Genomic DNA, 24,900 nt, shown 5'->3' with positions numbered 1-24,900 from the left:
TATATGGGCCCAATCATGGGTGGGGGTCAATCACCAGGAGACGAGGAGTTCTAGTCCTGCTTTAGCTGTTAAAACTGGCTGGATGATTTTGGGCCAATCACCAGGAGACCGGGAATTCTAGTTTCACCTTAGACATGAAAGCTGACTGGGTCAATCACCAGGAGATGGGGAGTTCTAGTCCTGGTTTAGCTGTTACAACCAGTTGGGTGATTTGAGGCCAATCACCAGGAGATGGAGAGTTCTAGTGCTGCCTTAGGCATGGAAGCTGTCTGAGTGATTTTGGACCGGTCACTCATTGTCAATCCAGCCCACCTAACAGGGTTGTTGTGGGCAAAAATAGAAGGACGAAGGAATATTGTATGATGTATGTTTGCTTATAGAATAATAGAGGCTAGATAAAGATTTAACAAATGCAACAAAAGGCTTTTCAATGAAACAAAAAAGGATTTTCATATCAGCCTCTCGGGAGGCAGGACCCTCTGGCTGGACTGCAGCAGGACTCTGTGTGACTTGGAAGGGGGCAGGTTGCAAATACTGCCATTTGCCCATCGGAGGCTGGAAGATGCCCGGCTGGGGGCCCCCCAACTTCTCAGCCGCGGCTGCCCCGGAGGAAGGAACGGGCCAGCTCGGATTACCGGCCGCCCTTTGCGCCCGGAGAGACCCCAACCCACCCCGGAGTGGAGGGAGGGGCCCGAGTCAACAACCCTGCGGGCCCGCACGAGCCCTCCCCCGGGCTCGCGACCCCTCGGATCCCCGCAGCAACGACCGTCTGGACGGGGGGGGGGCTGCAGCAGGGGGCGGGGGGGGGCGAGGAGGGCCGGGCGGGGGGCGGCTTCTGCCGCTGATGCCGCTGCTGATGCTGCGGGCGGCGCATGAGCGCTGCGATCGCCGCCGCCTCCGCCTCCTCCTCCATTTGCGCTGCGCCCGCCGAGCCCAGCCGAGGGTCGCTTCTTCGCCGCCGCCGCATCCTCACCGCTGCCTCCTCCGCCCGGTAGGTGGGCGCGCTGCATCCCGGCCGGGGAGCCCTTCCCGGAGGATGGCCGGCTTTGGCGGGACCCTCCCCGCCGATCTCCCTCCCTCTCCCGCCCCCACACCCGCCCGTCCTTCCAGCGGCAGAGATGCTCCTCCGGGCCCCGTCCTTGCGCCTTGCATCCCGCAGCATCCCTGCCTCTGGTCCTACCCCCCCACACACACACACACCGCCGTCCCCGCCGGTCCTTCCGACCCCCCTCCCGTTTCCCCGGCCCGCCTCGGCCGCCTCCCCACCGCAGAGCTCGACCAGGACCTGCGACGAGCCCCGCCGCCCCTTCCCCCGGCCGCTGGACCGGGATGCTCCCCGTCCCGCTCCTGCATCCCAAGATGGAAAGGATGCTGCGCTCGCTTAAACCCCCATGTCCCTCCTCCCCATTCATTCCCCTTCCCTCTTGTCCACCATTCCCCTCCTCCTCCATCAGATGCTGCGAATTCTGGCTCGGCCTCTGAGGGGACAGGCAGCCCCCCATTTGGGGGGCCGGAGCATCGTTGTGCTGCCCCCCTCCCGCCCCGCCAAAAACAAAAAGGCTCGCCAGGTTAAAGTGGGGCTCATTCAGCCAGAGGAAACCCCTGGAGGGAGCAGGACGGGCTCCATGTCGGAGTACTACCTTTCCCATCATCCTCAGCTAGTATTGCTATTGTCCCAGCTGCTAGGAATTCTGGGAGCCAAAGTCCCAGGGGGTCTGGAAAGTGCCAGATTGAGGATGTAAATAGGCATGCGGGATGCCCGCCTGGCTGCAATCGAGGATGGGGGCATTTTTAAAAGAGACCCCCCCCTCTCCTGCCGAGGAGCCCAGATTTTACCCTCCAAAGAGGGTTTTGTTTTGTTTTATTTCATTTCACTGATTTGATTTGAATTATTATTTTATATTATATTATTATTTTAGTTTAGTTTATATTTTATTTTGTTTCATTTTATTTCATTTATGTTATATCTTTTTTTTAAATTTCATTTTATTATTTTATTTTCCTCCTTTCTTATGTTTTTATGGGGGGGAAGGCATATCTCTTTGCAAAAATACAAATGCAGCCACGTAAAGCAAACCTCAGGAGACCCCAAAGATCCAGGAATGGGGGGTTGGTGCCTAGCCACGCATGGCATGGGAATGGCACACACAGGGCAGCCAGCACCCCTCCTCTCTCAACCTGCAAAATAGAGCCAGCTACCTATCTGGAAACACCCAGAGACATGCAAACACGGAGGCACACATCCACACATCCACAGAGCCAAGCCGTCGCTGCGTTGTTGAAGCCCAGCTTTGACACATACAATCTGCAGGCTGTGTATTGATCGACTCCAGCTCATGGGCCTCTCGGAAGGGAGAGTGTGTGAATGTGGGTTTTGTGTGGGAAGGAAGAGTGTGTGAGTGTGGGCTTTCTACGGCGTCCATTCTTATGGCAGAAAGCTTGGGAATAGCAGCCCTGATGGAATCTGCTCACCGTTAAATGGATCCCAGAGTCCCTTTATGGAGCTTTAATGCTCAGCAAGGTCTCCTCCGTTTCAGGGATGGCGCGTGTGGGAATCGGAAGACGGCAGAGTCTTTCCAGAAGAGTCAAAATGTGATAGTGTGGATTGCGAAGAGGTGACAAGTGGGGTGACTCTCTTGAAGCGGAATGGAGCTGTTAGTTAAAGGAAGAAAAAAAAATATGTTTTTAGTGTGTTCAATTCTCAGTCGTTTTAAATGGAAAGCTGTGTGTTTTCAACCTTGCTAAGTTGAAGAGGGGTGGACTTCAATTCCCAGAATTCCCCAGACAAAAATCACAGCAGTTCTCTAGCTTTAATAGCCTCTACCTTGGAGAAAGGTTTTTCAACTGTGCTAACTTGGAGACCTGTGGGCTTCAACTCCCAGAGTTCCCCAGGCAGCAATGCTGGCCGAGGAATTCTGGGAGTTGAAGTCCGTAGATCTCAGAGTTCAATAGCATGCAGCTGGGGTATTCTGGGAGTTGAAGTCCCCACATGCTAAACTCAATTGGCACTGTAGTAAAGTGATTGTGACCAGGAATCGTACTTCAATGTACTCTGAATTTATACTTATTAAATTCAGAGGGTCTTATTTTGAGATAAATGAATAGAATATTGAAGCTTTGGCAAGCTCCCCCCCATAACAAGACTGAGGGCCTTTCAGGCAGGTTCTTTTGGCTGGTTTGCTCACCCTAGGAAGCCAAAGGCCATTTGTTTTGTATTGGTTTAGTGCCATGTGCAAACTAAGCCATAAAGTTGGCCATGGTTTACAGCTTAATTTATTACAGGAACCTGGCTAATTATGGCTTAGTCAATAAAGCATAATTAAGCAAGCTGTGGCTTAACCCAATGCATAAAAATGTTTTGTGATTTGATTTCAGATAAAAAGGGGATTTGCAAATCTTGCTCAGGAGTAACTTGACTTCTATAGCTTCTCAAGTTCTTTTGTTCATATTCCATGTTTTCATGTTTTAATTATTTTTATATAGAAATATTTTATATCATTATTTTTATGAGGTAGTAAGCTGTCCAGAGTCGCTCAACAGTGAGATGGGCAGCATATAAATTTAACAAATATATAAATTTAATAAATAAATTTGATCAGGAATGACCAAGAAGTTAGCCAGAAGGGAAATTTAAGATCATTCTCTTAAATATTTCTATGTTCTCGGTTTTTGGAGAGCTACTCCTTTTGTAACCCTTAAACTTATCTCGTGAGTGGGAAAGCTGTCAGCTTGATTTAGTGGTTAAGGCATCAGCTGGAAACCAGGAGATGGTGAGTTCCAGTTCTGCGTTAGGCATGAAAGCCGGCTGGGTGACTTTGGGCCAGTCACTAGGAGACTGTGAGTTATAGTTCTAGTTCTTCCCTAGATATGAAGGCCAGATGGATAATTTAGGGCTAATCACCAGGAGACGGGAAATTCTTATCCTGTCTTAGGCCCAAAAGACAACTGGGTAACTTTGGACCAGTCACTAGGAGACTGTGAGTTCTAGTTCCTCCTTAGACAAGAAGGCCGACTGGATAACTTAGGGCCAATCACCAGGAGACAGTGAGTTCTAGTTCCACTTTAGGCATGAAAGCTGGCTGGATGATTTTGGGCCAATCCCCAGGAGATGGTGAATTCTAGTCCCTCTCTCTCAGCCCAACCCACCTCACAGGGTTATAGTTACGTGGAAAATAGGAATGGAGGAAGGAGTATTAGGCATGTTCACCACCTTGAGTTATATATAAAGATAATCAAGGTGGGACAAAAAATAAATTAATTAATCCAGAGCAGACCTCCTGGCTCTGGGTGTCAAATTCCTTCGCTATCCCCTGGCTGACCGATTTATCCTCTCCTGTTGGAACTTGCAGAGCGAAAAAAGCTTCCAGCCACCATGACCAAAGACGATTCTGCCGAGCTCCCTTCCGAGGAAGACCACCAGACGCTGGAATTCCAGAGCCCAACCCTGGAGAGGAGGAAGAAGCCCATCGTCCACCCTTCAGCCCCAGCTCCGCTCCCTAAAGATTATGGTGAGCTGTTTCCTTTCCACCCTGCTCTTCTTCAGCCTCATCCTTCCCTGCGAAGCATGAACAGAGTTCCTCCTTGACCAGTTGACTTGATAGCAATAGCCATAGCACTTAAGACTTCTGTAACGCTTCACACTGCTTTCCAGCCCTCTCTAAGCGATTTACAGAGTCAGCCTCTTGCCCCCAACAATCTGGGTCTTCATTTCACCCACCTCGTAAGGACGGAAGGCTGAGTCAACCTTGAGCCTGATGAGATTTGAACTGCCAAATTGCAGGCAGCTGGGAGTCAGCAGAAGTAGCCTGTAGTACTGCACTCTAAGCACTGCACCACCGTGGCTCTTGGTGATATCATAAGGTAATAACGGTGATGACGATTGGTGGCTCAGATGCTCCATGGAGTACAGGGAGTCCCTGACTTACAACAGTCCACTTAGGGACTGTTCAAAGTTACAACAGCACCAAAAAAAAGCGACTAATGACTGTTTTTCACACGGCCCATTCACACTCACTCACTCAAGGCTGAGCATCATGTTGGCATCCAGAAAAATGTGCATTGCTCACAGAAAGAGCAAACCGACCTGCTGATTTTAATTCATCAGCTGCTGAATCAGGTCTCCGTGGGCACCCTCGGCAACGGTTGTGCTTCAAAATAAAAAATAAAAAAACACAAAATAGATCCCACGAGCTTCAAATCTGCCTGCTCATGATCCGAGGAGGCTGCTGGCAAAATGAGAGGAATTCACAAAAGGGCAGCTGATTCATGGACTCCAGCTGATTCATTCAGCAAATACAGCCCGGGATGAAACTGGGACAGCTGTCCTGCATGGGAACGGAGGGGAATATGGGACAGGTAGTCCTCGGCTTAGGGCCTGAGTTGAGTCCAACATTTCCACTGCTCAGGAAGGCAGTGGTTGAATGAGTTTTGCCCCATTTTATGACCCTTTTTTACCACGGTTGTTAAGCACATCGCGGCAGTTGTTAAGTGAATCATACAGTTGTTAAGCGAGTCCAACGTCCACCATTGATTTTGCTCATCGGAAGCCGGCTGGGAAGGTTACAAACGGGGATCACATCACCAAGTTCAACTGTCATAAATACATGCCAGTTGCCAGGTGCCCAAATTTTGATCATGTGACCTTAGGGAATGCTGCAACGGTCATTAAGTGTGAAAAACAGTCATATGTCACTTTTTTCAGTGACTTTCTCGATTGTGGTCCTAAGCCAAGGAATACCTGTATTAGGTCTCGAGTGGGAGTATCTTTCAGGACTGGCTGGGGAATTCTGGGAGTTGAAGTCCTCAAATTCCCAAGCTTGGAGACCCCGGTTCTAACCAGTACCCACCCACCAGAGTGCCCCTGCTTTGAAACCAACAGTGGGGTAAAATCCTTTTCCTCTCCCCTCCTCTCCTCTACAGCTTTCACTTTCTTTGATCCCAATGATCCCGCTTGCCAAGAAATCCTCTACGATCCCATCACTACTGTCCCGGAGCTGTTTGCCATTATCCGCCAATGGGTTCCCCAGGTGCAGCACAAGATCGACATGATTGGCAATGAGGTGAGCAGGCGTTGGGCAGATCCCCGACGTTAAGTGGTAAAGGCCCCAGGCTAGGAACCAGGGGCCTGGGAGTTCTAGTTCCACCTTAGGCATGATAGCCAGCTGGGTGACTTTGGGCCAATCACCAGGTGACAGTGAGTTCTAGTCATGCCTTAGGCATGAAAGATGGATGAGTGATTCTGGGCCAATCACCAGGAGGCTGGGAGTTCTAATCCCACTTTAGGCATGCTAGACATCTGGGTGACTTTGGGCCAATCACCTGGTGACAGTGAGTTCCAGTTCTGCCTTAGGCATGATAGTCAGCTGGGTGGGCCAATCACTGGGTGACGGTGAGTTCTAGTCCCACCTTAGGCATGATAGACAGTTGGGTGACTTTGGGCCAATCACCAGGTGACAGTGAGTTCTAGTCCTGCCTTAGGCATGAAAGGTAGATGAGTGATTCTGGGCCAATCACCAGGTGATGGTGAGTTCTAGTCCTGCCGTAGGCACAAAAGCTGGCTAGGTGGCTTTGGGCCAATCATCAGGAAACTGGGAGTTCTAGTCTTGCCTTAGGTATGAAAGCTGAATTTGCTTAACGACTGCATGATTAACTTAACAACCATGAAAATGGTCATGAAATTGATCCTGTATCATGACGACTCACTTTGTGACCAAAATTCCAGACTCCATTGTGGTCGTAAGTTGAGGACTACCAGTAGCCTCTTTCTTGTTCTTCTGTCCTCTTCAGATCCTGAAGCGTGGATGCCACGTCGATGACCGGGATGGGCTGACAGATATGACCCTCCTGCATTATGCATGTAAAGCCGGCGCACACGGAGTGGGTAAGGCACAAAATACTGAAATTCATATTTATTTATTTACTTATTACATTTATTTACTGGCAAGCTTGCCCCTGAGGTGACTCTGGACGGCTTACAACATTAAAAGCTATGAAACCAGAAAACATGCATATTTGTAAAGATGATTAAAAAAAGATGGATTTGTGCTTTTAGATGCGCTAAGCTTAGACTTGTGCTGAGTTGCCCAAAACACACACCTGAAGTCTGAATTTCCTGAGCCCCTTCTTGGCAAACCTCTCATTTCTTATAAAATTTAGATTACAATGATCTTGTGTCCTTTATTTCAGAAAGCTGTCCTTGATTATTAGAATATGCATTTTTATATATTTTTTCTTAATTTGGCGCTTGAATTTTCCTTTACCAAGCAAAACTGTAAAAAAAATTTAAAAAAATCCTTCTCATTGCCTCTATTTTTTCCCAGGAAAAGAGGGTCATTGCAGTTTAGATTAAAATTTAGCTCACTGGGACTTGAAGCAGAATAAAAGGCCATTCCTAAAGTACTTGCTAATAAATTCTTTTTACTTCACTTCACTTTTTAATTCACTTCACTTTTTAGTTCATGTTTTACTTCATTTTATTTTATTTCATTTTATATTTTATTATTTTATTTTATTATTTATTTTATTATTTTATTGATTTATGTGCCCCCTATCTCACCTAGAGGTGACCCATGGGGTTAGTTCCCTTTGGGGAAGCTTTTGAGGGAGCTTACCTGTGCTTTTCCTCATCCCAGGTGATCCCGCCGCCGCCGTGCGCCTCTCTAACCAGCTGCTGGCTCTGGACGCAGATGTGACGCTGCGCAGCCGCTGGACCAACATGAATGCCCTCCATTACGCGGCTTACTTCGACGTCCCCGAACTCATCCGCATCCTCCTCAAGGCCTCCAAGCCAAAAGGTGTGTTTGCACGAAGGAGTCACGTTGCCCAGCTGATGGTAGGTTGAAATGAGCTGGCATTTTCGCTGAAGCTTGCTTCAATCGCCATTTCTAAGTCAAGCAATTCATGGTTTAGGATGGTGCGTCAGGGTTCCCAGTAACATACCCATAGCAAAGAAAACTCCGAGGCAGGTAGATTCCTCAAAGAATAAGTTTATTGGATATGTCATATTGGCAGAGGCTGGTAAAATCCGACTTGGAATATTCCTGTAGTTTTCCCCTAATTAAAAGTAAACCTTTTACTTTTACTTTTGGGGAAATCTTTTCCAAAATAACCAGTCACATGGCCCAATCATGATATAATCCAGTTGGTAGGTGACATCAGTCCTCTCCAGGGGTGAAATCCAGCAGGTTCTGACAGGTTCTGGAGAACCGGTAGTGGAAATTTTGAGCCGTTTGGAGAACCAGCAAATGCCACCTCTGGCTGGCCCCAGAGTGGGGTGGGAATGGGGATTTTGCAGTATCCTTCCCCTGCCCCGCCCACCAAGCCACCCCACACCCACCAAGCCACATCCACAGAACCAGTAGTAAAAAAAATTGGATTTCACCACTGGTCCCCTCCTTCCAAACACCTGCAGGAATGACCTTGGTTCCCAAAAGAAAGTATTTTGTTTTGACTATACTACTACCCCCAACTATCTCTATTCCCCCCTCCCTATCCCTCGGCGCCAGTGTGTCAGCACGGAAGTCTCAAAATGGCCTCGGTCAGGCCACCTTCAGAGTTGACACGGTGTTTGGCAGCCTTGGGAATTTGAAGAGGGGTAGACTTCAACTCCCAGAATTCCCCACCCCTCCTCAAGTACAATAGCACACCGGCTGGGGAATTCTGGAAGTTGAAATCCTCACATCTGAAAATTCACTAGCATGCAGGCTGGGGAATTCTGATTCCTGGTTGCTAACCTGTGGGAAACTGTTCCCGGTAACCAGCGGCTCCTCTCCTGGGATCCCTCCACTCCGTGGCAACCTTCCATGTCAGAGGGAAGGGACTCTCTGCTAATCTCTGCAGTCTTTGATACTCAGTACAGCAGGCACTGCTCTCGAGTTTTGCTCCTAAAATGCAAGAAACGGCAAAAGGATTGGGAGACTTTGAACCAGGAAGTGTTGGGCTGGTGCTCATGGCAGAGATGCTAAAATGTTGGCCAAATGTGGAGAGCCAGCCCTGTTTTCTAGAGTCATCACGGGAAGCAAAGCACACCAATTCGTGCTAGTGACAAGTAGGACGTAAGGATTATTGGGAGATCTGTGGTGCTGCTCTCCCTCTCAGCTTTCCTTCTAAGACAGAGTTTCTCAACCAAGATGGGTGGACTTCAACTCCCAGAATTCCCCAGCCAACAGGAGGGGAGGGCGGCGGTCCACTCCTCTTCAAATACAATAGCAGGCTGGTTGGGGAATCCTGGGAGTTGAAGTCCACACGTTTTAAAGTTCACTAGCACACTAGCATGGCTGCTTGTATCTGCTGAAGAGCTTCATGGACATTGTGGTTGGAGAAACAGAACATGGGACATAAAGAGGCTGGGCCTGCCTTCCCTCCAGGGCCAGGGGCTGTACAGAGCCTTAGTACTTTGCAAATACAGCCTAAAATAATTCAGAATCCCGACTGAGTCTACATTGTTTTTTTCCTGTAGTTCTCAACTCGACGTGCAGTGATTTCAACCATGGAACTGCCTTACACATCGCTGCTTCGAATCTCTGTTTGGGGGCCGTGAAGTGTCTTCTGGAACATGGGGCCAACCCCGCTGTCAGGGTGAGAGAAAAAGGGGGGCGCAGAGAATGGGCAGATGGTTTTTTTGACTGAGAATAAGAAAGACCTGCATTCTCAGAAACATGGATCACCGCACACTCAGCCAGACGTTCAGACTGGGTTTGGCATTTTTGTCTACCTATTGAGTCCTTACCAAGGACCTGGGATGGGCAAATCTGGATGTTTGACGGTGTTACAGATATTGTTGTAGGATTATTATTATTATCTCTTTTATTCATTAAACATGAAACTCAGTCAACTGAACATTTAAAAATGTATCACAAATATCATTGACTGGCGCTGATGGTTGATAGGGGTTGCTGCCAGCATCCTAGGTATCGACCAAGTATCTTCTCAAAATGTATGATGTTCCGAGTAGCACAGTCGTTTGCAGCTCCATTGGTGTTATTGCAGGAAGCTGCAATTTCTTAATGTATTTTGCAAAGTTCTTGGACATGGTCCCAAGTGCCCCGATGACAATGGGTATCACTGTCACATGTTTCATCCATAATCGCGGAGTTTCGATGGCCAGGTCGGGATATTTCGTGATTTTTTCCAGTTCTTTTTCTTCGACTCTGGTGTCTCCTGGTACAGCGATTTCAATAAATTGTACGTTTTGGTTTTCGACAGCTGTGATATCTGGCATGTTGTGTTCCAAATGACGATCTGTCTGTATTCGAAAGTATTGTTGTTGTTATTATTATTATTACTATTATTAGCAATTAGATCTTCTATTAGATGCAATTTGTTTGTTTTATGCATGTTGGGGACTTTTGACCAACCCCTCTAGACGGCTGCCAGAGGGACAAGGCACCGAATGATGCTCACATACAAAAATGTGTCAAACCAGATGCAAAAATAAGATTTGGAAGAGGCCATATAAATAGCCCAGCCTGTTAGTCAGGAGACCTGGTGTAGGACAGCACCTCCAGTGACGCTGCTGTAGGTGACATTAGCAGAAAGAAAATGGTTGTCACCACGATACAGAGAAGATGCTGAGACCCTGGAAAGAGTGTGGAAAAAAACAACGAAGATGATAGAGGACTGGAGGCTAAAACATATGAGGGACAGTTGCAGGAATTGGGTATGGCTAGGCTAATGAAGAGAAGGACCAGGGGTGACATGATAGCAGTCTTCCAATATTTGAGGGGCTGCCACAAAGAAGAGGGGGTCAACCTATTCTCCAAAGCACCTGAAGGTAGAACAAGAAGAAATGGATAGAAACTAACAAAGGAGAGAAGCAACCTAGAACTAAGGACAGTGAGAACAATTAACCAGTGGAACAGCTTGCCTCCAGAAGTTTGTATGTTCCATCACTGGAGGCTTTTAAGAGCGATTGGATAGCCATTTGTCTGGAATGGTATAAGGTGGTTGGACTAGAAGATCTCTAAGATGCCTTCCGACTCTGTTATTCTGTTATTCTTCATTGGAAGCACCCAACTTTCCTTGGTCTTTTAGTAAGGCCCATGTAATGAGAATTCAACTGTATGAAGAGGGCCTTCAATGCAATCGGTGGAAAGACCCTGCATTGTCCTTGGGTGGGAAAAAACTGCATTGTCGTCCCCCCTCTCTTTCTCTCAACAGAACAGCAAAGGGCAGGTCCCGGCTGACGTCGTGCCGGACCCCATGGACATGACGCTGGACAAGGCCGAGGCCGCCATGATCGCCAAGGAGCTGAAGCAGTTGCTGCTGGATGCCGTGCCTTTGACTTGCAGCCTGCCCAAGGTCACCCTGCCCAACTACGACAATATTCCCGGGAACCTCATGCTTCTCTCTCTCGGCCTGAAGCTGGGGGACCGGGTCTTGGTGGACGGGCAGAAGGTAAGGAAGGTGCAGGTGCACAAGGACCTGGGAGAGGTTTGCCCCCAGGACTCTTTCGGCCTGTTTTTTCATCTGTTCCCACCTAAAGATGGGGAACCCCGTCGTGGAGGTTGTCAGCCCTTTGAGGGAGTCTGATAGTGCAAGAATTGCAGAATTGCTCTCTCGATGTTGTAGAGCAGAGGTCTTCAAACTTGGCAGCTTTAAGACTTGTGGACTTCAACTCCCAGAATTCTGGGAGTTGAAGTCCACAAGTCTTAAAGCTGCCAAGTTTGAAGACCTCTGTTGTAGAGGATGATTAGAAAATCTTGAAAGCCAGCCAGATTTTCCCTCCATGCTCTCTTATACCGAAGAAGATCAAGGCATGGCTGTCTTGAGTTTCTTCCTCACCTTTTCCCCCTGTCCTGGGACAGAATTATATTTTCTGTTAACAGCTTCTGTTTACCTTTGTCAAGGCTAGGTCTGCGTTAATTTACAGATGTGTAGCTAAAGATAACGAACAGATCCCAAGATTAGATTTGATGGATGGATGGAAGGAAGGAAGGAAGGAAGGAAGGAAGGAAGGAAGGAAGGAAGAGAGGGTTGGAGGGAAGGAAAGGAAGGAAGGAAGGAGAAGAAGAGAGGGTTGGAGCGAAGGAAGGAAGGGACATTTGTGTGCAGACCAAGAACGTAGCCACTGAACATTTGGGAATCTCTCAAACTGTATACATTGTTTGCAATCTGCATAGCTCTTGAGGCTGGGCTACACATTACACTCCCATCCGAACATCCACCTGCTCCAGTCAGCTACCTCTGCAGGCCGCTGCTTCCCCAGCTGGATCCCCCTTGTTGAATTAGGTCTTGGAAGGATCCCAAAGTGTCCCATTAGATTCCCAGCTCAGATTACATCTGTATCCAGAGAGGTGATGCGCAGGTAATTTTCTGTTTTTCCGAGCGCCGTTTGACCCCATCATGTTGTGCTATATACAGGTGGGCACCTTGCGTTTCTGTGGCACGACCGAGTTTGCCAGTGGCCAGTGGGTCGGCGTAGAGCTGGACAAGCCCGATGGCAAGAACGATGGCAGTGTGGGTGGCATCCGCTACTTCATTTGCCCTCCAAAGCATGGTGAGTTTTAGCAGAGGTGGGCGCACAACTGACAAAGAATTCCCCCTCCCTCAAATTCAGATTCATCAAATGTCGGAGAAGTAGAAACTCATCCGTGGTAGAATTATTGCCAGCGTTATTAATCTGGGCCTCTCGTTTTCTTCTCTCTTGCCTTCCCAGGACTGTTTGCTTCGGTGTCCAAGATCTCCAAAGCTGCTGACCAAACACCATCGGTCACCTCCACCCCACGGACCCCCCGCATGGATTTTTCCCGCATGACGGCCAAAGGGCGCAAAGAGAAGGACAAGGACCGGAAAGGTGCTCTTTTGAGAGGGGGCTGCAGAAGGGGCCCTCACCAGCTGGCAGGCCCCAGAGGAGCGGCTTCTTCTCTCAGATTTGATTCGCTTAGGTCTTAGGGGGGCAGCCCATAGCAGGTGGAAGGAGGAGAAGATTAGGAAGAGCCATTTCTTCTCTCTCTGGGGGAGAGCTAAGGGGTACAGCAGAGCGCAAACAGGTGGGAAGGGGCTATGAAAGAGGATTGGAAGAGAAAGAGGGACAGAGGAGGGGAAGCACCAGCACTGGACACCAAGGTTGAATTTTGGGGTCCTGGGTGCTCTCTGAGCTTGGTGGTTTGCTTGCAGGCATTTCATAACCAAACTAGGTAACATCATCAGTGTTGGTGAATGTGGAGGAAGCCATCCTCTCCAGCAGCCAGCATGTAGATAAGCAGGGATTAATACCAGACAAACAATCAAGCAAAACAATACTCTAATCAAGGCACTACCAAGGAGAAAGCGACACCCACTAACACTGGCAAAGAAGGCAACTCTATATAAACAGGATACAAATTCCATCCACTCTTACTCTGATGAAGTTACCAAGTTGGGCGATGAAATGTCTGTAAGGAAACTTCAAAGAACACTAAGGACCCCACAGTCCTCCTCCTCCTCCTCCTCCTCCTTTCTTCCACTCTGCAAACTCCTTCCTCTTATAGCACTGATGGTATTACCTAGTTGGGTAATGAAACATCTGCAAGCAACCCCCCTCCCTCCCAAGCTCAGAGAGCACCAAGGACTCCAAACTCTTGGACTCCTACATGAGGTCACCCAAAATATGTCCTCCTTATTCCTCTTTTCTCCCAGCTCTCAGAAAGAAGTCTTTATCCGTCGGCAGCCTGGACCGTGAAGGATTGAAGATTGACATCGGGGATCAGGTGCTGGTGGCCGGACAGAAGCAAGGGGTCATTCGCTTCTATGGGAAGACTGATTTTGCCCCAGGTAAGGCAGATGGGGTGGAGGTTGGATGAGAAGACTCTGGCTGAGAGGGGGGAGGCTGAGATAGGAGACCTCAACTTTTTGTGACCCTTATTAGGACCGCACGGAAGGTACAACATAAATCACAAGTACTGCAAATACTGAGACAATGGTTACACTGCTCTCTATTGTCCTCCTGTCTTCTTCTAGGCTACTGGTTTGGAATTGAGCTGGACAAACCAACGGGGAAACACGACGGCTCTGTTTTTGGGGTTCGCTACTTCACTTGCGCCCCGAAGCATGGCGTTTTTGCGCCCCCGTCCAGGGTCCAGAGGTAAGTTGGCTGTTTGGGTGCTGGGAATGAGACTTGGATCTCATAGAATCCTAGGTAGGGCTGGAAGGGATCTTGGCCAACTCCCTGTTCTACACCAGGGGTGTCCAACCTTGGCCACTTGAAGACCTGTGGACTTCAACTCCCAGAATTCCTCAGCCAGCCACGTGACCATGGAGATGGGGCAAGCGTGAAAAATGATTATCAATCCCTTTTTTCCAATGCCACTGTAACTTCAAACGGTCACTAAGCAAATGTATTGTAAGTTGAGGACTCCCCGAGATTCCATTGGATGCTAACTTTGTTCTTAAATGAATTACAATCCCGTCTCTTGCAGAATCGGAGGTCCCAAAGATCCCCAGGATGGCACTTCCGGAAAGAAGGTGCATCAAGTCACCAGTAGGTATACCCCGGATTTCACTCGACACTATTTGGGGGGAACGGAAGTGTTGTGGGAAAGCGACATTGGGGAACCAGGGTTTCCAGCATGCCTCCATGGGCCTTTGCTGATTTCCACACGAAGGCCTTAAGATATGGACTTTGTAGTACTTGCGATATAGAATAGAATAACTTTATTTGGCCAAGTGTGATTAGACGCACAAGGAATTGTGTCTGTGCTGCAGAAGTGCTCAGCGTACATGCAAAATAACAAAGTAATAATCAGATATCAAAGTAACAGTAATCATAACAAGGATATCAATAAGAGAAGGTGGTGGAGCAGGCGAGAAGGATAAAAGTAATACAGCCATACTACGTAGGTAAATATACTTAGACATACATCCCATAGCACAGGCTAACGAACATGGGTTTTCTTCTACTGTAAATCTGCCTTTTTCAAGTATATAGTTAGTCATTTGCTGTAAGCCTTAACCTTCAGGAAAACCCTCCCTTTTAGTAACCAGGACTGGTAGAAAAACATTCTGTGTATTCTATGTAAACGTTTCAAAGACAAGAAAACCCATGTGAGTTAGCCAGTGCAACAGTACTACAAAAAACACATTTCAAGTATTGCAAAGTCCATTTTGTGTGGCCCTTGAGTCGACATCTTCTCATGCAGGAGCGAAGATCCAGGAACCGAGGGGTTTTTCAACTGGTCTCTTTCTTGATTTTAGAACAATAATGACATTTTCTCCTCTCTCGCAGTTTCACAGCCAAAGCGCAATTTTACTACAGTCAGATCTCCGAAAGACATCACATCGGAAAATTCCATCTCTAGGTAAGAGCGACTGGGCATTTCTGGAGCTTTGATGGCTGGGGAGTTCTGGGAGTTGAAGTCCACCCATCTTAAAAGGGCCCGAGGTGGAGAACCATGGTTGTAAATCCACGCCTCTTGCAACAGGCTGTGGGGAGAGTGGAAGATGAATCCAGAAAGCCCTGGAAGAAGAAGGCCATTCCCCTCTTGAGTTTCTAGATCCTTCTGCGGATGATTCACTCCTTGGTGGTTGAATTTCATTCCACAATCGTGCCCAAGTATCCCTTGTCCCATGTCTGGGTGTCCTAATTGTGGAGTAGTTGGTTGGGTCTTCTTCGTGCGATGCTCCCGTGGACCTCAATCCTACCCTAAGCCACCAAGAATTCCTTCGCCGCTTGAGGTGTCCTCTCTTGACTAGGTAGATCTTCCTGAAGGGTCTTCAGAAGATCCGTTGCCTTCTGCAGCTTTCTTTCCCGCTATCCTTGAGGTCAACTGCACCACGTTTCCTTTTCTCTCCCGCAGGATCCTATTTTGTTGCTGGTTCCCGTGGATGCTGCGTGCAGAAATGCAGCCGTAGAGTTCCCCCCCCCCCCCGTGCCCTCCTCTTCCTCCGCTCTTCCTCCGCTCTCTCCACGTAATCAAAGACTGCTCTTCGGATCTGTCGCTCACCTCTCCTGCTCCACACCTCCATCACCATCCTAGTGAACCCAGTGCCTTGCTAGATCACACGACCACCCCAGTAGATTGTGAGAAATGCTAAACCCCTCCCGTTTGTCCCCCCCTCATTTTCTGAGCTGTGGCACCACCGGTCTCTTCTAGCACTTCTTTTGAGGATCTGGCAACGGCCATTAGAGTCATTTTTCTACCGGGGGTGGGGGTACCAGGGGTGGGGTGGGGGGAGGACGTCCCTTCAGTTATGCTTGGGAGACCCGTCTCTGAGCTTTCCCGCAGTCAGGAAATGTGTAGTCCAGCTCTGAGATCTTCACTGCAAAACCCCACGTACGCACATCGCAAATCCAGTTGGCTTCCTTGGACAACCATTTGTCTGGGGTGGAATAAGATCTCCTGCCTTGGGCAGGGGGTTGGACTAGAAGACCTCTGAGGTCCCTTCCAGCCCTAGGGTTCTACGATTCTAAAATTGAGTCTGCAGGCTGAGGGACAACGGTCTCCCCCCTAGTTTGCAACTGACCCGGCCCTTTGAGTGACGGACATAGGAAACCGGCACTCTTGTTTCTAAACCTCCTGGCTGGGGGATTCTGGGAGTTGTAGTCCGTGCACATTTTTCACGTTGCCGAGTTTGAAAAACACTGCCTTGGTTTGACGTAGACCACAAATGCTCCATTGAGGAGGGCTGTGATCAAGGATCACTCTGTTTGGTTGACCGGTTAGTATCCTAGTCCCAAGCAGGCGGCTTGTTGATCATCAAGCTAAGATTCTCTCCAGAATTGCAGCTTGTTCTTCCATGCCAATGCAGACCTCACTAAAAGTCCTCGGCGTCGCCCTTATATCTTCCTCCTAAGCTTTGCTTATCTTGTCTGTCGCCAACCAAACGATTTCAGAAGCCGGTCACTTCTTGTCCGCCGAATAGCAAACCTCTGCTGACTTTGGTGACTTAATTCTTCTTAATCAAGCGTGCCCGTGAAGGCGGATTTGAACGCGGCTTGAAACCCCCTCCCTATTTTGCGACTAACGTGTGAGCAGGATGGGCCCAGAGTGCCAATGCCTTTGCCCACCGATGCCGTAAGTAGCCTCTCTTGTTAGCCGTCTTCCTTTCTCACCGAAAACCTCCGTTTTTGGATAACCGATGCGACCAGACACCTTTAAGGAAACCTAGTGTGTGTTAGCAGCCCTGCTTAGCTTATGTCTGTGCAAATGAACATACAGGGAGGGGTGTGTAGTGTTTGCGTGTCTCTCTGTGTGTAAATACAGTACCAGAAGTCTGTTCTCTTTTTTGTTTTTTGTTTAAAAAGCAAAAGGCAGGGGAAGATACTAAAACTGAATCTGATCTTAATCTTGCATTTATCAGCTACAGAGCACTAGATCTTAATCCAGAGTTGTTGTTTCCCCCCCACCCCCAGGCTGGGGAATTCTGGGAGTTGAAATCTACCCCTCATGTGGCTGAGTTGGAAAAAACACTTGTCTTAATCCATTTTAGTAACACGTCAGCCTTTTACTTATTGCTTCCTCTCTTAGTTGAACTGAACGTAGTTTCCACGGACCTTGGGGGAGGGCAAAAGTTCAAAATGGTATAACTCGGGGGGTGGGGGGGGTCCCGAGGGCTATGCCTGTGTTGTGGGTGTGAAGAACGAACTCCCAATGCAAACTCAGAAAGCAGAAACGAGGTGCTGATTGTAGAACAATCCTCTAGGAAGAAATGTTGATGTTTCTTCATTCGCTCTTGATTCGCGTTGAGGTTCTTGCATCATCTGCTTTGAAGCCGAGCCTGAAGTCTAGAATTTTTTCCTGGCTTGGGAGGCAGGTCCCTCCCCTCCCTCTGGCCTTGAGCAAATTGCTCACCTGGCCATCCCTCTTCCAAATTTCTTTTCTTTATAACCTTGGTCAACCCACAAGGAAGAGATGGGAAGAACCATCTACTCATTGGCTAGAGATGGAAGCCAAGGTTGACCCTCTATGCCTCCAATCTTTGTGCTGTTTTGCAGAAATCCAATAAGGTTGGGCTTTGCAAGGACAGGTATCCAGGGGCAAGGACACTGGACAACCTATTGTCCAAAGCACCTGAGGGCAGGACAAGAAGGAATGGATGGAAATGAATCAAGGAGAGAAGCAACCTAAAACTAAGGAGGAATTTCCTGACAATTTCCACAGAAGTTGGTGCTCCATCACTGGAGGCTTTTAAGAAGAGACTGGACAGCCACTTTTCTGGAATGGCATAGGATAGGGGTGTCCAACCTTGGCAAATTTGCGGACTTATGGCTAGCTGGAGAATTTTGGGAGTTGAAGTCCTCAGGTCTTAAAGTTACAAGGTTGGACATCCTGGAACACAGGATCTCCGAGGTCCCTTCCAGCCCTAGGACTCTATATTCTGTGTTTTATACTCTCTGAATGCCCCTTTCATAGGTGGGGCACTAAAACATACAATGAATGGTTGCAGGAGCTGGGTATGTCTAGCCCAACAAAGAGAAGGCCCAGGGGGTGACATGGTAGCAGTCTTCCAGTATTTGAGGGGTTGCCACAGAGAAGAGGGGGTCAGCCTATTCCCCAAAGCTCCTGAAGGCAGGACAAGAAGGAATGGATGGAAACTAATCAAGGAGAGTTCCAACCTAGAACTAAGGAGAAATTTCCTGATAATTAGAACAATTAACCAGTGGAACAGCTTGCAACCAGAAGTTGTAGGTGCGTCTTCACTGGAGGCTTTTAAGAAGACATTGGACAGCCTTTTGTCCAGAATGACATAGAGTCTCCTACTTGAGCAGCAGTGAGTTGGACTAGAAGACCTCCAAGGTCACTTCCGACTCTGTTATTCTGGTCTTGTGGTATAGCTGTTAAAAGACCACAATATTCCATTTGGAAAAATGGGGTGAACATCAGAAGGGGAGATGGTGTGGGCATCTATTTTTGGACTGATTTTAAAAAGGAAAAAGGAAGGGTGGCATTCTGGGCCACCAGAAGGAACCCCAAGCTGGGTGAAATATTGGGGACCTTTATGTACAGATATATAAAACGATATTTTAAAATAACCCAAATGGCTACATTGAATCTTCCAATCCATTTCATCCCACATCCTTCCCACGCTCATTGTTGCCTTGTGTTGTGGGGAATCTGATTCTTGTGCCCCCCACCCACCCAGTTTAGACCCACGTTTCATTCTCATCGAAGTCCAAACCAGCTTTCTATAAACTGGCTCCTCTCACCAATAAATTGGGATCACAGTCCCCAACACTGCTGGAAATTTAAAAAAAAAAAAAATTAAATAAATTACCAGACCCATCTTGGAAGATGCCAGAGTATAGAAAAACCGCTGGAAACATTTCAATTCACTTGTCCACCCTCTTGACGCTGACTAGCAATAAATAAACCTTTGGTTGACTTCAGTTTGACGTTGGGCACAATCTTGGTGCGTGTCCCCCTCTTCTGAACGGAGGGAAACCCCCTGCCCTTGATATTATCCACCAGGACTGGCCTAACCCTCAAAAGGCACAGACCGGCCTCGAGAGCAACACCTTCCGATGGCTTCTTTTCACAACTTTTCTTTCCGTAGAGATCACGCAGGATTGTGTTCTTCCTGCCTAGATGTCATTTTTGTTTTTTTAAATTTTTCCAAGAGAAATAACTTTGTAAAGTGTCACGTGAGACAGCCCGCCGTGCCCGCTGCTAAGCTCCCCGTGGACTCTTGCATGGTTTCTGTCTTCCCTGACCCTCCCTGCTCATCCAGGCTCTCTGGAAGGAAAGAAAATAAAAATGAGCATGACAAAAAAAAATAAAAAAAATCTCAGTATGTTATTGCTTATCTGTTATTAACAAATTAATAAAAGGTGTTTCTATGTGCACTGTGTCCGGGACTCTTCCTTTCCGCTCGTCGTCAGACGTGGATTAGGACATAAGCCGGTTCAGGAATTTTGCGAGTAAAAATGGCCATCTTGGAACAACCACATAAGTGTATAAAGAAACACTACAAGACGTTGGATATGTCTGGTTTAATGAAAAGAAGGACTAGGGGTGACATGGAAACAGGCTTCCAATATCTTCAGATATCCAATATCTGGAAAACAAATAATCAGAAGTTGCAAGTGCTCCATCACTGGAGGTTTTCAAGAAGAGACTGGACAGCCACTTGCTAGAATGGTATAAGGTCTCCTGCCTGAGCAGGGGGTTGGACTAGAAGACCTCCAAGGTCCCTTCCAACTCTGTTATGTGGAATTTAGTTCTGAGAAATTCCCAGCCAGGAGGGCCACTGCTAAGAATTCTGGGAGTTGAAGTCTGCCTATGAACAAGCCAGCCAGGGTTACCTAGGACAACGAGCTGGATGGCGTACAAATTTAATAAAATAAAATGCATGAAGCGTGTTGGTGCTCTCTGAGCTTGCTTGTTTTTTTCCAGACGTTTCATTACCCAACTAGATTATATCATCAGTGCCATAATAATACACAAAATTAAAGTTCCAGAAAGGTCAACTGAAGAGCAGATCAAAAGCTCTGCCTGGGTAAGAATGAGAAGTTAAAAAAAGAGTCAAAATGGGCTATATAGACTCTTCCTCATACTTTAGACTTCAACTCCCAGAATACCGAGCGAGCCGGACTTTTCTAATTCTGAATACGGATTGGTTCTTTCCACCGCAGAAAGGCGGGCTCGGCAGAGCTCAGTTTTGATTGGGTGAGGCGGCTGCCGCTCCATGAGCTACCCGGAAGGGAGCCGGTGGGAATCAGCATGTAAGTGACTCCTGGGACGGAGGGGGCTCAGCCTCCTGGGCAGGGGGAGAAGGGGGCCGGGGGTCTCCTGAAGCCCCTCCTTCTGCCTGCAAATCTAACCCTAACCCCCTTTTTATAGGACCCTTGAAGCTGCATGGCAGGCAGAAATTCAGCAGATGCTGCCTAAGCAAGGGCTTTTTTGCAGGTTTTTATTTATTCATTAAATTTGTACTAATGTTGTTTGATGAATTTTGTTCATTACATTTTTTTGCAAGGTTGCTTCAAATAGAAATTGGCATAGCATCCTAGGGCGGGAAGGGAACTTGGAGGTCTTTTAGTCCACCCCTCCTGGCCAAGGCAGGAGACAAAATGAATTTTTCCCTAAAAAAAAAAAAATTGGGGGGTGGGGAGGGAAACCAGAGCTCAGGGCAAGATTGTAATGAGCCACCCTCCCACCCCCACCCCGTTGTCTTTCCGCAGGTGAGAAGCGGAGGGTCACCTGTCCTGGCCAGGTGCGGAAGCCTTGGCTAGTAGGAAAAGAAACAGAGGAAGCTCTGGATGGCTGACCCTTGCTCTGAGAGGCCGGAGGTGTGGGCGATGGAGCCCTTTCGGGTAGCCCAGGTATTTTCCCAGGGAAGGTGGGTTTTCGGTGTTGGCTGAGGGTGTCAACTGTGGACTGGATGAAGGCGGAATTTTTATCTATCTATCTATCCATCCATCCATCCATCCATCCATCCACACCCCACCCCACCCACCATCTGTATTATTACAATTACAAATAAGGCAGCAAACATATCTAATACACCATCCTCCTCCTTCCTCCTGTCTCCCACAACAACCCTGTCAGGTGGGCTGAGAGAGCGAGAGACACTGTCTCAAAGTCACCCAGCCAGTTTTCATGCCTAAGACAGAACTAGAACTCACCATTTCCTTGTGGTTGGCCCAGAGTCACCCAGTCAGCTTTCATGCTTAAGGTGGGACTAGAATTCCCAGTCTCCCTTTTTCTAGTCTAGTGAATTGCCAGGGTTCGTGCCTCATGCTACGTCAGACCTCAGCACAGGTGCAAACCCAGGGGTGGGTTCTACTTGCCTTTATTACTGGTTCGCATCATGCCCACGCATGTTCTTCTGCGCATGTGCGGATCACCTATGATGACATCCAGTTCAGTGGGCGGAGCCTCCCACCAGTTTTACTACTGGTACTTACGAACCGGCCCGAACCGGGGGTAGCTCACCACTGTGCAAACCTAGGTTGTATTTTATCACCCTGGTTTTAGCAACCCCTCCCCCTGGCCAGGCAGGGAGGGTCTGTTAGGGATCTCATTGGTTAAGAATTAATTCCTGATCTCTTTCCTGTTGATAGTCTCCACCAGCAGCCTATTATATTCCTGACTTCATCAATGAGGAAGAAGAGCAATACCTTTGGCAGCAAGTACGTGCAGATGTTGTGGCCTTCCAGTGGCGCAAAGGAGAACCTTCTAATGATGATAGCTTTCAAGTGATGCTTTGGGCGGGGGCTACGTACGCTGGTTTGCTTCTCAAGCCAGTAGTCCAGAAATTAATCTCTTTTCTCTTTCCAATTTCCAGATTTATAATGCACCCAAGCCCAAGTGGACACAGCTGTCTGGCAGGAGGCTGCAGAACTGGGGTAAATTGTGGCAATAAAAGAAAATTTCCATATCTCAGGGGAGAATTGAGGGGTCCTTGGTGCTCTCCGAGCTTGGTAATTTTTTTGCTTGCGTTTCATGACCCAACTAGAGAACCTCCTCAGTGCTATAAGAGAATGGGGCTTAGGAGGAGGAGGAGGCCTGTGGGGTTCTTCGTGCTCTCTGAGCTGGGTAGTTTTCTTGCAGACATTTCATCACCCAACTAGGGAACATCATCAGTGCTAGAAGGAGGGGAGTTTGAAAGGAGGAGGAGGTCCACCAGTGTGCTAGGACTACCACATCCAGAATTCCCATAGTTTGGTCCCATGCTCCCTTGGAATTCTGGGCAATTGAGTTCCTTTCTCTTTGGAATGTACCATTTGCGGGGGGAGGGGGGGAGTTGGTCCAGTCTATTCTATTTCCATCAAAATCACTGTCCCGTTGGTGCCAAGAATTAGCGCTCAGCGTTGTCTGTGTGTGTCTCCCCCCCACCCTGCAGGAGGGCTGCCCCACCCGAAGGGGATGGTGGCAGAGAAATTGCCCCCCTGGCTGCAGCGTTACGTGGATCGCGTGTCTTCCCTCGGGGTCTTTGGAGGAAGGCCAGCCAACCATGTCTTGGTGAACGAATACCAACCTGGCCAGGGCATCATGGTAACCATTTCCCCTCCCCCTCCTCTTTTTATCTCAGAGTGGGGGTCCTTTACTAATTCTCGGTTTGCTTGCAGCCGCACGAAGACGGACCGCTATATTATCCCACCGTTACCACCATCAATCTGGGGTCACACACCCTCCTGGACTTCTACCACCCCGTCACCGGAGAAGCGTCTCCCGGAAGCCAAGAGGTGAGGTCAAAACACAAAATCACAACCATCCTCCAACTTCACAGTTAATCCTCGATTTACGACCCCAATGGAGTTCCAAATTTCCATTGCTAAGCGAGACAGTTGTTAAGTGAGTTTTGCCTTATTTTACGACTTTTCATGCCATAGCTGTTAAGTGAACCGCTGCAGAGGAACACCGTTGTTCCCCATTGACTTGGCTTGTCAGAAGGACGCAAAAGGGGATCGCGTGACCTCGGGACACTGAACGTCATAAATATGAGTCAGTTGTCAAGTGTCTGAATTTTGATCATGTGACCATGGGGAGGTTGCAATGGTCGTAAGTGTTTATAACTAGTTATAAGTCACTTTTTTCAGTGCTGTTGAGAAGAGAAGGCAAAATAGAATAGAGAACAGAATAGAGTAGAACAAAATATAGAAGAACAGAATACAATACAAAACATAAAACCACAGAATACAACCGGTAGAATAGAATAGAATAGAATAGAATAGAATAGAATAGAATAGAATAGAATAGAATAGAATAGAATAGAATAGAATAGAATAGAATAGAATAGAATAGAATAGAATTAGACTAGAGTACAGTATAGTCCAGTCCAGTCCAGTACAATACAATAGAAAACACAATAGAAAGCACAAAACACAATGCAACCAGTAGGGTAGAATACGATACGATACGATACGATACAATACAATACAATACAATACAATACAATATAATATACAATAGAAAACACAATACAACTGGTAGAATAATATAGAATAGAATAGAGCAGAACAGAATTCTTTATTGTCCGAGATTGGACACACAAGAAATGGTCACTAAACAAATGGTTATACATTGAGGACTTCCTCTAGTAGCCCCTACTCCAGAGCAGGGTTTTTCTCACCTCCTCACTTGAAGATGGGTAGACTTCCTGGCTGGTGTTCATTTGATGTGGCCTTGTTAAAGGAAGAATCTGGGTCTGGGCATCCGGTGTTGTAAATGATCTTTTTTCCAACCGTGTGAGCGTTTTCCTTCTGCAGAATTCGTCTCCGCAGACCCAGGAGGAGCGCCACGCTTTCTCCTTCCTTCTGAAGCCCCGCAGCCTCCTGGTCTTGCAGGAAGACATGTATGTGCGCTACCTTCATGGCATCCGCCCTGTCTCAACCGACACCGTGACGCAGAAAGTGGCTAACGCCAGTCTGTGTGGCTGCGGGATTGGGGACACGTTGCCACGTCAGACCCGGGTGTCTCTCACCATCCGCCACGTCCCCAAAGTGCTGAAAACGTCCATTATTCTTGGCCGGAGGAAGTGACTGGCATTTTTCATGGCAGGGCTGGCACCCCAGGAGGCGGTGAGAGGGAAGAGCTGCGAGCCCCCCCACTCAAAATCACCAACATTGGGTGTCTGTGTATGGGACACAGTGCAGTTTCAAACAGACGTTGGCATGCTTGGCCCAAAAAATGCTATTTTTTTCCCAGCATGCTAAAACTATGCAAATAAACTCCCAAGAATTGTATGCAGTTTATTTGGCATTTCCTAATTAGGTCAAGGATGAAATGATTTCAAAGGTTTTGCCCTCCGGCCGCTGTTCAAACGTTTTCAAAGATTGTTCTCCAGGTGTTCCCAGAAAATTACGTTCATTATGTCAGGAAGGAGGGCAAGCGGCTTTAAAAAATTGTTTTTAAAAAAAGGAAGAGAGAGAGAGAGAGAGAGAGAGAGATTTTCTCAAACTGCCCTGGAGGCCAATTGCGAACGTCTTTTCTGTCATGCGAAGGACAAAGTTTATTTTATTTATTAAATTTCTACAGCGTC

The 24,900-nt window shown here is 47.8% G+C and overlaps 2 protein-coding genes across 4 annotated transcripts; both read left to right on the top strand.

Annotated features, from left to right (window-relative positions):
• Positions 1-843: 843 nt before the first annotated feature.
• CLIP3 (CAP-Gly domain containing linker protein 3) lies at positions 844-19,757 on the top strand. Its single transcript, XM_034438203.3, has 14 exons — positions 844-991; positions 4,350-4,508; positions 5,920-6,059; positions 6,787-6,880; positions 7,632-7,793; positions 9,458-9,576; positions 11,158-11,394; positions 12,361-12,496; positions 12,656-12,793; positions 13,618-13,752; positions 13,939-14,062; positions 14,397-14,458; positions 15,203-15,275; positions 15,774-19,757. The coding sequence occupies exons 2-14, from the start codon at positions 4,373-4,375 to the stop codon at positions 15,826-15,828; spliced, it is 1,611 nt and encodes a 536-aa protein (XP_034294094.2). The 5' UTR covers positions 844-991; positions 4,350-4,372; the 3' UTR covers positions 15,829-19,757.
• A 785-nt stretch (positions 19,758-20,542) lies between these two features.
• ALKBH6 (alkB homolog 6, nucleotide demethylase) lies at positions 20,543-24,900 on the top strand. Of its 3 annotated transcripts, XM_034438217.3 has the most exons (8): positions 20,543-20,638; positions 20,757-20,822; positions 21,098-21,238; positions 21,980-22,048; positions 22,204-22,264; positions 22,762-22,913; positions 22,988-23,104; positions 24,128-24,900. In XM_034438217.3, the coding sequence occupies exons 3-8, from the start codon at positions 21,176-21,178 to the stop codon at positions 24,398-24,400; spliced, it is 735 nt and encodes a 244-aa protein (XP_034294108.1). In that variant the 5' UTR covers positions 20,543-20,638; positions 20,757-20,822; positions 21,098-21,175; the 3' UTR covers positions 24,401-24,900. The 3 variants fall into 3 exon arrangements, with proteins under 3 accessions (XP_034294108.1, XP_060549750.1, XP_034294109.1); XM_060693767.2 differs by lacking the exon at positions 20,757-20,822 and having other exon boundaries at positions 20,564-20,638; XM_034438218.3 differs by lacking the exon at positions 20,543-20,638 and having other exon boundaries at positions 20,683-20,822.

This window comes from Pantherophis guttatus, chromosome 10 (assembly GCF_059756535.1).
Source record: "Pantherophis guttatus breed Tessera chromosome 10, ASM5975653v1, whole genome shotgun sequence".
In the NCBI taxonomy this organism is placed as follows: domain Eukaryota; kingdom Metazoa; phylum Chordata; class Lepidosauria; order Squamata; family Colubridae; genus Pantherophis; species Pantherophis guttatus.
Note: the sequence above shows the minus strand (reverse complement) of the source record. Positions and strands in the feature narration are given on the sequence as shown.

Bases quoted from the DNA above. Each gene is read 5' to 3' on its own strand.
- CLIP3 (XM_034438203.3), top strand. From the start codon at position 4,373: ATGACCAAAGACGATTCTGCCGAGCTCCCTTCCGAGGAAGACCACCAG. The intron at 13,753-13,938 runs GTAAGGCAGATG...GTCTTCTTCTAG, and splicing joins GAAGACTGATTTTGCCCCAG to GCTACTGGTTTGGAATTGAG. The intron at 14,459-15,202 runs GTAGGTATACCC...CCTCTCTCGCAG, and splicing joins GAAGGTGCATCAAGTCACCA to TTTCACAGCCAAAGCGCAAT.
- ALKBH6 (XM_034438217.3), top strand. From the start codon at position 21,176: ATGGCTGACCCTTGCTCTGAGAGGCCGGAGGTGTGGGCGATGGAGCCC. The intron at 22,049-22,203 runs GTACGTGCAGAT...TCCAATTTCCAG, and splicing joins AGCAATACCTTTGGCAGCAA to ATTTATAATGCACCCAAGCC. The intron at 23,105-24,127 runs GTGAGGTCAAAA...TTCCTTCTGCAG, and splicing joins CGTCTCCCGGAAGCCAAGAG to AATTCGTCTCCGCAGACCCA.